Below are 11,136 nucleotides of genomic sequence, written 5' to 3'. Positions count from 1 at the left end.
CAGCCAGGAAAGAAGACCCTGAGAGCTGCCTTTCTCCAGAGGATCCATTTTGCAAGACAGGCACGTTGATTAACATTGCACCGTTAGCAGCCCGCTTACCTTGGCAATATCATACATGACAGAGATTTTAAATTCCCAGTCCATGAATGTGCCGTCAGGGTAGGAGATTTTATCATTTAAAACATCCTGTGAAGAGAAGAAAAGAGTCATTCTAAACTGCATCAGAGAAAAAGGAGAAGATGAGATATGAGTATCTAAATCACACAGCCTTTCAACCAGCGACTGAAAGAGCTAGCCCTTCATTTTTTATAAGGAGTACATGCACTAGAGCAGTTCACTCAAAAAACAGGAAATATGAAATATATTTTAGGTTTACACAGAGAGAGAAAATTGAGGACTCCAGAAAAGAGGTTTTTGTGTAATTAAAGGTAAATAGTGAATTTGCTTTTAAAGCTGAGTCTTTAATAAAGCAAAATAGCTGAGATAGAAATGGGCAAGGTGTGCAAGAGGAAGGGAAAGGAATTTCTGTGGTTTGTGCTCACAGTCCATTTCCTACCAATTTACTCATGGCCTTGTAAGTTCAAAGGAGACTGTTCCTTTATCTTAAAGTGCCGGTCATTTACAGTTCTTCCAGCCACTATGATTTCTGTTGCTAAAAGTAAACCTCCACGAGTATGCCAGTTTACAAGAAAAGAACTAGAGATAGAGCTGTTATTTTGCTGCCTTGCTGTGAGTTTGTTCCAGAGGCCACTGCTACTGATGAGAGTCTTTGTATGAACTCAGAAGCAGAGACAATGTGTGCCTGCAGAAGAGCTGATGCCAGCATTACTTCGTGATTAGCACTGAAATAATATTGGTAGTAATAAACTGTAAGTCTTTCCATAACTCTTGCCAAGCATCAATTTGCCATTTCTTTTTATAAACAGAAATGAAGGGCTGTTGTCCCTTACAGCACAGGATTTGCCATATTCCAGCCTCAAACTGTTTGTCCCTTATAATATTGAATATATTCTTTTCTCTGTCCTTTCACACTCTGGGGGCACTGTGAGGTCCACAAGGGCATCAGCTTGGACAACAGCTACAGCTTGGAAAATAAATAAAAAGTTATATCCTATATGCTCCCAATAGGGGACACAATACAAATACTGGCTGTTGCCTGGGCAGAGCTCTGCCTGTACTTTTCCTTGCTTGCACATCACCTCATCCTCTGGCTGCTGAGAACCATCAAGCTGATGGCAGCTGCAGCAGCACCTGGGGAAGGCTGGAGAGAACAAAGCAAGGGAGAGGGAACTCAGAGTCAGAAGCCTGCCACCACTTGCTCCGTCCATGGCTGCTGCATGAGGGCCAGAGACGTAGAGATAAGGATTTTTTTTCTTACTTTGAAATTTGACAATTTGGGGGTGGAAGGAGACCTGCAAAATTCTTTACCCGCAGAGAACCTCTTTCACAGTACTCAATCACCGCAAAGATCATGGTGTCTATCTTCACAGTGCCATAGAACTTGGTCAGGTTGTAATAATCAATCTGTAGGAGCTAGAGCAGAAACATGGCATCCGTTTTTAAAAGCAATCATTGTTAGTACAGAAACACAGGTCAAGGATACTTGTGTGACTTGGCTTTTTATCTCAGGCCCTGATAAGATGTATGAGTTTCCTTTAAACTCATGTGTACTAAGGCGCTGGGTGAAGTACTTGAAGACATTTGTCATTCCAGAGCCTTCTGGATTTGGGAGATAAGAGTGGCTGCTGTTGGATACTGGAAGTTAATTCCAGAGCCCACTATAGTCTCCATTATTGCCTCTCTACTCAAACCTCCCAGTTGACCAGAATAGCCGTTATGAGTGACAGAAGGTTGTGAATCAGTCAGTAAATGAGCAAGTAGTAAAAATTTAATGATGCTGCATGATATTATGGACTTTGTCCATTTATATAGACAACTGTAATTTACTTTGAGGTATTTTTAGAGCTTATTGAATTTACAGTATAGCTGCGTTGTATAAAAAGGAAAACTATTCATTCAAAAAAGATGCAGTACTGCAGCCAAATTCATCTCACATGTTGGAAGAGTGTATGCACAAGTCAGCAGAGAGTTAATTATATTTGAAGAGCTGCACTTGGCATTCAATAATAAGATTTAACTACAACATTCCACTGCTAATGAATTAGCATGATATGAGCAAAAAGAGTGCATTGCCTTTTAGCATCAGCTATAAAAATGTATTTAGCAAGGCCATATGACAGAGCATGAATTACTTCATTCATCCTCAGCTTCAGTGGCATACAATTCAGACTCTAACTGATGATGAGATCACACACACAAAGAGAAAGTTCATCAAGCAATATCCTTTGAGGAACTCATTACCCATCCACCTCACAAACATGCACAAACACATGGCTGTTGGAGTTGACAGTGGAAAGCGATGACTTCACTCATAGGCTCCATCCCACCCTGCAGCGTCCAGTTGCTATGTACAATAGTTACCTTGTTCAGTTCTATTTTTTGCTTCTCTGAGAAATTACCATCGTTGTTTTTGAGATCCTTTAGGATCACCACCTGAAGAAAAAATAACAGTGGGAAAAAAATCATAGGTTTAGTACAACAGCAATTCATCCTTCTTTTCCAAGAAATGTCCATACAAAGAAATACTTCAGAAACACCTGCCTACTGCTTCGCTGTTGGAGTTTCAGTTAATCAGCTAATAAGTAATGGAATTATATTTCTTTCAAAAGATTTACCATGTGGATAGGAACTATTTAGAACTGTCAATGATGCAAATTTTTACTCAACATTAATATATCTCAGTCAGGCAGATAGCTACAGAATGTACAAGAATTGCCATGTAAATGGCCTGTTCTCCATTAATCCATTTATGTCCTCAGTACCAAAATGTGTCAGATTTCTGGTCCCTCTGTTTCTGCTTCTGTGCTTCTGGACTAGGCTAGGGGTTCATGGAGTCTAATATTGAGTCTAATATTTTGCCTCCCATCAGTAAGCAAAATGTAAAGCACCTGATAGGGAATAAATGGCTTATTCTTTCCATAAGATCAAGCCATTTTGCAAGGTCGGGAGAGGTGGAATTGTCTCTGGAGAGGAACGACCTCCTCCCAGAACGAGCCCTCCTAAGCCAAGGAAGGGAGCATGGACACTGCAGTCAGGTTACCTTCTTGTCATATTTGCCTTGACGCAGTCTCTGGGTGGTGTCACGTCTCTTATCTTCATCGATCTGAGGACAAAGAAGAATAATTAACTTGCAATTATCACTTACTCCCCACTTGGCAGATCCAGAGAGATAAGTAGTGTCAGTGTGTGCCACACAGAGAAGCATAAGCCTCTCTCTCTAGGGAGTGCCACTACATGCCACAGAAAGTGTGGGACATCCATGCCGCTCCCATGGCTGCCAGGGCCTCCACCTGCTACTTTCATGCTCTTGGGCGTTAACAGAAGCATAACAAAGCACAGGGAAATAATTTGTAACAGTGGTGGTGTGGAAGAGACAGGAAATCAATACCCAGCCCGTTCCCCCATCACAAAATGAGCTTTACTGTTGGGAAGCAGATGTATTCTATAGGGAGCAATAAATGGGGAATAATCTCTTTTTTCTTCAATACAGCAACTGAGGGTTAAAAAAAAATTAAAAAGAAGTAATTTTAAGAGATCCTAGTTCTACCAGAGTCATAGCCTGCATTGTAGTCAGAGCATGCCAACACCCCAGCATCAATGGTCTTTAGAAGACAGAATCCAAGACCCAGCTTCAGGCATTGTGCTTCTCTTACCTTCAAACTAACATGACTTGTCTCACTGGTCTCCAGAGGCAGGATTTGCTCAGGCGGTATATGGAACCATTTCTTCCACCGACGCTCATTATCTCTCCTGTACATCCTGCAAAACGAGCAAACTCGTTCAGAATATCCTCCCAGTGAACCGAAACCCGCAACAGGAGATTAAGACAGGGAAGCTTCCAGCGTCAGGATGACACAAGGATGGAGTGTCAGGTGGGCAAGGATTGAGCACAAGCCCTGTGGCTCTCTTACAGTTTTCCAGTTTGAGGCTGCTCTAATTCCTCTAGCTTTGGGAAAGCCTAAATGCTCATTCAACTCCATAGACGTAGCAGAAGAACAGAACAGATTTAGCAGAACAACTGCTAGGCAATTGCCAGAGTCTCAAGGGAGGTCAGAACAATGTAAAGCACAGAGGGTCGTCTGGATTTTATATAGTCTTCTCCGTGTTATTAAATGTACTCTGAAAGGAGGTCCCACAAACAAACACAAGCCAAAGGAAGTCCTGGCATCAGTGCTGGATGGCAAGAACTGGTGTGAACACAATGCCAAGAGAGGGGATAACAACAGTGTTGAGATGAGATGCCTTTTTGTGTGTGCCCCTTGTATTCTGCACATTTTGTACAACTGATGGAAGAGACCTTGGAACAGGGAGAAGGAAACTGCTGTCTCCCTTGCAGAACTTCAGAGGAGACACTATCTTCTCTTACTGAAAAGCTGCAAGAAGACTAGCACTCATCAAACTACCCACTTACCCATGCAAGTCCTTCCTCTATTAAAAAAAACACAGGACTGACTGGAGAGACTGCAGGGGAATCCCAACACCCTGATGACTGCTGGCAAATGCTCCAAATGGGAGAACCCATAGTATTGACTAATAATACAAATATTCCCTTTTCCAACATTTTTTAGCTCACACATGTATAAGAAAAGGGAGACCAATAATTGTGGTAAGAACTGTTTTTCTCAGTTCAATCCCATAAGCTGTGTTGTATCACCAGGAGGCACTGCAATTCAAACTGGTATCAGCTGGTGATTAAGTACATATCAAACTGAATGAAAATCTACTAGGTTTCATATTTAGTTATGTGTTTTTCAGGACTGCCTTTTTATTTAGCAGACAGAACTACACAGGGAGGTGTGGGATAGTTCAAGTGTCCTAGAAACTTGGGAGATAAAGAAGGAATAATGAGGCATTTTGTTCATTTTCATAGCTGAGTCTCTCTTCTCCTTTGCTTGTTAGGGGGCAATCTTCGGTAGCAATTATAGTTGAGAAGTTTGCTATTATTTCAACACTAAAAGGGCAAGCTTTATTCTAAAAAATCCTCAGGAATCTCTTCTATATTTAATGCTTGGGAATATTACAGTGATATGTATACAATAATAATCTAATCATCTAAACAGAATCTTTAGATTTTATGCATCTGCAAATATGGAAGAGTACAGAACCTTTTACAGCAAGTCCAAACTGACTCCAGACAAATTTTTATCAATTTTCATAGCCATTACAAACTTTACCTGTCTGTTTATATGTTAGTGCTTAGATGTGGCAATGATTAGCTCTTCTATTTCTTGAGTACAACTGGGTGTGTAAGAGTTGTATACCTTCATCTTTGATTTTTCCCTCATGAAAAGCTTCAGTTAGCAAGGCAGATTGGTCCACTCAAAATAAGAGAGCCTGGGTAGTATCTGTTTCTAATCAAGTTTTCTTAAGACCTGATTTTCTCACTTTTTCTGAAGTTCTCATATATAGCAAAGAGGGATGCTGAGCTACTGAAAACAGATGCACAGGTAAGACAATTTTTTAAATATGAAAGAAAACCATATACTTTGGAAATGGGGTGGCATTTCTTCCAGCAAAAGGAGACATCATTGATTTCTATTTCTCCTTTTTCCATCACGATAAAGCTGAACTGTGTTATACTTATGAAATTCTAGATGTTAGAAAAGTCAGTATGCGAGGATTTGGACTGAGTCAGAGGAAACTGAAAGATGGGATGGATCCATGCAATGAAAACACCAAAACCTCATGGTGTTTTGATTCCTACAGTGACTCAAGACAACTACCTCCTTCTAGATTTAATTTTTATGTCACCAATAGGTTAAAGAAACACAAGTGAACCCCAAGTAAGCTAAAGGTGGGCAGTAAGTGGAAAAAGTCTGAAGATTGGTCTGAGACATATGTTTCTGTGTATGTATAAGAGTCAGAGCTTTTTAGCAGATGCAAAAACTGTGAGCCTTGCTGCATCTTCTCCCTTGATTATTAACCTGACATAACAACGCTACGGATGCAAACACTACTTGGCATATACTAGAGTTCACACTGAGGGCAACCACCTAGGTATGTAAGGTAAGCTAATGAATGGTTCTTCAAGGAGAGATCAAAGGCATTGCCCTAGGAGGAAAACTGTTTAAGGACAAACAGAGGGCCAAAGGGGTTAGTACCTTAGAACCAGCAAAGAGATGATCAGAACCAGAATCACAATTCCTGTGAGCGTAAAGACAGCAATGGTCAAGATCTGTGGGCCTGCAGAAAAGAAAATTTGAAAAATAAACAACTTGACAGAAGACACTGAAAAACAATATTATGTTTAAGAAATTACCCTCACCCACACGTGTACAAGTCACAGTAGCTAAGCAGGGATATTCTTTGGTAACATCCAAATTGAGAGGCTTTGGTAAAGTCCAGCACTGCCTAGAGATGACACGTGCCTGCCTCTTTCACTGCGGGATGAAGCATGACCCAGAGCAGTGCGGTCTTACATCCTCACCTGAGGCATGGGCACTCTGTAGGGACACCCAGGTGGGAGGTGAATTTAACAGCACTAAATCTCACATCAGCTCAGCAGCAGAGTTCCCAGGTGTTCTCCTCTTTAAAAACAAACTAGGATAGTCCAGGAATAAAGCTGACTTTTCTTAGTAACCACATTTTAAAAAATTAAGCAGCCAAATTTCTCCTTTCATTAACTCTTAAGAGTGGCTGGTGGAGGCAGACCTTGGGTACAACTCTCTGTGGGATTGGGATGTAGAGGGGGTAAGCAGTTGACCATTTGAAATCAGAGTCACTGGCAGGCAGGGAACATTGTTTTCCCCCAGCATACCCAGGGCTTAATGCAAAATGGGCTCTTCATCAACTTCTTTGGATAAGGCTTTCTCTGAACGGCGGAACAAAGGTTTGGTCCCGATGGTTTTTACCATTAAACACGACACTGATGACTTTCTGATTCAGGCTTTATAACGTATGTCTTTTCCTTTCCAGTCCTGCTGGGTACCCAGCCAGTGAGAAAGACATTCCTCTCTGACAGTGAATTTTCCGCAGCTACCCATACCTTTGTCACTCAGAGTCTTTACTGATATAATTTGCGTCAGGATGGGATACACCTGAAGACCACAGCTTCCACACAGAATTTCAGCTGATACAGAGTACAGCCGCTTGTGGATTTGAAAGGCATTTCTCGCAAGAACTTGTTATCCAAGAAGAGGTCAAGATGAAAATCATGGTACAGCTTTTAACATACACAAACTTTTCAACATTTTGCACCTGGGTTCTCCCCTTATTGACCCAGTTGTTTAAAGTGATTCTGTAGTTGTTGTAGACAGAGCTTTGGAGACTGTGGACTCATTTCTGAACACATCTGTAGACAATGTGTTGGGATGACAAGTGGTACTGAGTGGACTCGACTCTAATACGAAATTCATATGCTATAGAGGGAAATTAATCTGGTGCAGCACAAAGCTGCCAGATTAGTATCCTTCGAAGCTGCCAGGTGGCAAACAATTTGAAAATCAGGCTGTTCAGGCATCTGAGGACTTAGACCCAAAATCACAGAGCACATGAGGGTCCTAGTCCTGAGCAGGCAGGCAGAACTGGCAAGGCTGGGAACTGATTATTTAAGGTTGTAATTTTGATTGTCTTAATGTGGAAAAGTGAACTGAAGCCTGTCTTGGGTCAGTTCTTGGAGTTCAGGGGTGCTGAGAAGGAAAGTTGTGGCCACCAACTTCCTTTGAAGAACAACAAGCCATTAGTGCAGAGCTTCATCTGGTGGCCAGATGTCTAGAGTGTACCTACTCGACTGAGCAAGTCTCTCAGGTGAAGAAGGCAGAGGAGAATCTAGTTTCGCAGATTGCCATGTTGGTTATGGATAGTAAAAGAGCCGAGCTACTCAGCCTTACTGAGGCTAATGCACTTCTGCGTGTGCCCAGAAACAGAAATAAAGGCACACAGGAGAACAATAAAGCGTACAACTTAATAAATAAATAAAAAGCAACAAGACACACACTAGCTGCCTCCAGAATCAAACACCAGCTGGGCAGGGATTTTGAACATACCAATGTAAGTGTCTGCATCTGACATAGAATTCAGTTTAGGAACTCTGGATTTTGGACCCGAAGCTTTCTGGCTTTGACTTTTTGTTCTGTGTATCACATCTCCCCACCTTCTTTCTGTGTGTTCATCCCAGCATCGGGGCCTCCTAGTAACTTAGTATTAGTCTGATGCTTCTCTATTGAAAACTGTCAGTACTATCGTTTCCCTCCACCAAGGAAGGACATTAAGTTACCACTATAAAACGACATATACATGAGAATGTGCAACGCCTTTTCCTACGAATTCTCTAAAACTTAAGCGTTGTGAATAGTGGCTTGCAGCTTAACAATCAGAAGGTTGAAGCTGTCCATGGAAGCGCTCTGGGACTGCGATCTCCCGTTCCTGACGATCTGCTACCACCTCCTGGCTCTTAGTATTACAACACACAAAAGGAGAGTACATCACAAATGAACTGTTTTCAGGTCCTCTGGAACCAGAAACGTTTGCGTATTGAAGGCTGACCTTACCCCTGTTTAGAGCGAGGGTTCAAACTTTCTGAATAATGGCAAAATGTGGATGAAGCCCCTTTTTTTAAGGGATGCCAGGAGCAAGCAGGGTAGCAGAACTGGGTCAGCTGTTCTCAATAACAGCTTAGGAAGGAGCAGGGCTCTGGTTGCTGTGTTTGTTCACCTCCCTGGAGGAAAAAACATTTTTCTGGTTGGAAAGTTTTGACTGGCTTTGGCTGTACTTAAACTTACTTAAACTTTGGCTGCAATAAGTTGCCCTTTGGAGGAATATACTTGTTTAAAATCACACTGAAGGAAGGTTTATTTTTTAAAAATGTGAAACCAAAATAATCCAGTGCCTGTGGGAGGTGGTTTTACTTTGATTTAGTATAGCTTGGCCACAAAGTCAGGCCTTTGTTAAATGCTGAATGTTGAGCTACTAGTTTGTAGACACTGGCTTTCTGCAATTCCCAAAAATTTTTCTTTTGCCCTTGTACAGCAGCTTCAAAAAAGGATGTACTCAGGGGAATGTTTTAAAGACACAGAGATCCTCTGACAACACAGTGTGTTGAGGGGAGAGGGGATGAATGGGAACGGGACTGGAGCAAGACTGAGAAGGCTGGGGCCAAGCAGCAAGCCCTAATTTGAAGCCATCTGATTTACGTTACTGAGGAATAAAAGTGTTTGAATCCATGTACCACCTTACTGTGAATGGACTTCTAGTTATCAGAATGTGTTTGTTCCTCCAGTTATTGGTTTGCATTGTAATATTCCCTATTGGAGGTAAGCAGTACAGCAAACTAGTGGAGGCCTTTAGCAGAGACCTTTAACAGGGGCACCTTTGGACACTCACTGATGGGGATGACTCAGGTGAAAACTAACCCCTTGCAACCACCGACACTGCAATAATTTTTATCCTGCATATCATATCCTGAAGAATATACCTTTCCATTGCCAATCACCATATGGCAGCAGTCTACATGGGGAAACAGTTCCAATCTGCTCAGACTGACAAGGCTGTACTCTGCTATGCTGAATTACAAGGGGATTCAACTGTTCTATCCAGGAGTCACCAAAAACTCAAAAGAAATGGAGGTGGTGATTTCTGGGATTTCAGATTTAAAGTTTGAGTGGAGATAGAGCAATAACCTAGTTTCCCATTTTTTTTTCTGCAAGGAGCCAGCTCATAAAAGAGACCCCTCCAGAGAAGCACCCTGAATCTGCACCATGCTGTGTCCTCTCCCCAGTTCACTACAACAAGGATAAAGGGGCAAACAGAAGCCACCGTGCTGTATCAGCAATATAGGAAAGGAAAGGGGAAGGAAAGATGCTGTTCAGCCCCCAGCTCCTGGCATCACTGGCTGGGGGCAGTGTGAAGGTAGCGTGCTGGATTGCACAGTAGGCGGATCTTAGGGCTGTGTGACTTGTCTTCGAAGAAGAGGTAGGTTTAATGGGAGTCTCACCAGTGCTTGGCATATCACTGGGCAGCTTGTGGTTCTTCCAGACAAAATCCGGACTGGTAGTCATCACGCGTGTCTCGTTCTTGTGAGTGTTGAAATATAGAAGAGTTCTGAACTATGGGTGTAGGATGGAAGAAATACAGTCAGCAGCTGTGCTCTCCCTCTTTTGTCTCTTGCTTCAAACTACCCTTAATAAATATATTGCCCAAACTCAAAGTAATTCTTGCTCTTTCTGCTACAGTGGTGCATTCCTCAGCTTAGCCATATGTTTGGCTGCCATAGTCTTCATCATTCCTCCCCTCTCTCTAAAAAGAAATGTATCAGTCCCACAAAATACCAGCTGCACTTCACTTACTGAATCACCAGATGACATCAATCCTGTCAGTCTCCAGAACGCCTCTCATGACCCCCCTCCTGGCATGGACAGCATGCCTTGGCACACCAGCACTTCTGCTGCAGTTATTGTCATCATTCTTATGCAATAGTACAGGGCATTTTGTTTCTCCTTTCATATATAAGGTAAAACAGTTGCTCCCTTGCACATACATACATGATTTGCAGTCTGTGACGTGTACAGCAGGGTCAAATTGGTATCAATGTCTCCAAATTCATCTAGAGTCACAGGACCCAGTACACCTGCGGACACAAGGAATTAGTCAGAGGACTTGCATTCTCGGAAACACAAATATGTGGCAGGAAGGATGGGATAAATAAAAGGATTTCTGATGCTCAGGTTATTTTTCTTCTTCATGTACATGCTAGTATACATATTAGCTTAGTGTGGCGCTACTTCTCCCTTAATAGCATGCTACATTTTCTCTACAAAATCCAGTAAAAGCTGTTGAACTGACTGCACTGAAGAGGAAAGTCTCCCTCTAGCTATCGAAAAATATATTTGTCAGGTTTCTTCAGCATACCAAGAATGTCAGAGTAACCTCCCTTGAAGGGACCATTTTAGAAGTGAGAAGGGAAATTGCCTGTTTCCACCTGCAGTTTGAATCTATCAGCAAGAAAGGAAATAAAGGGATACTTTCATTCCCCTTACTCTTTTGAGAGCTACCTGCTTGGCTCTAATAATATTATTTTAA

At 42.0% G+C, this 11,136-nt stretch overlaps 1 protein-coding gene across 1 annotated transcript in view; it reads right to left on the bottom strand.

Moving 5' to 3' along the window:
- Positions 1 to 11,136, bottom strand: part of GUCY2C (guanylate cyclase 2C (heat stable enterotoxin receptor)) — a 47,428-nt gene that overhangs the window by 19,956 nt on the left and 16,336 nt on the right. Inside the window, exons 9-16 of the mRNA XM_009322854.1 lie at positions 10,599 to 10,684; positions 10,052 to 10,163; positions 6,222 to 6,303; positions 3,774 to 3,879; positions 3,161 to 3,223; positions 2,482 to 2,553; positions 1,429 to 1,533; positions 100 to 186 (exon numbers count right to left, since the gene is read on the bottom strand). Coding sequence (XP_009321129.1) covers positions 100 to 186; positions 1,429 to 1,533; positions 2,482 to 2,553; positions 3,161 to 3,223; positions 3,774 to 3,879; positions 6,222 to 6,303; positions 10,052 to 10,163; positions 10,599 to 10,684 — 713 coding nt within the window. The remainder of the gene's footprint in view (positions 1 to 99; positions 187 to 1,428; positions 1,534 to 2,481; positions 2,554 to 3,160; positions 3,224 to 3,773; positions 3,880 to 6,221; positions 6,304 to 10,051; positions 10,164 to 10,598; positions 10,685 to 11,136) is intronic.

This window comes from Pygoscelis adeliae, unplaced genomic scaffold (genome assembly GCF_000699105.1).
Source record: "Pygoscelis adeliae isolate BGI_AS28 unplaced genomic scaffold, ASM69910v1 Scaffold60, whole genome shotgun sequence".
Lineage (NCBI taxonomy): Eukaryota > Metazoa > Chordata > Aves > Sphenisciformes > Spheniscidae > Pygoscelis > Pygoscelis adeliae.
The sequence above is the reverse complement of the archived record's forward strand: the minus strand, read 5'-3'. Positions and strand labels throughout refer to the sequence as shown.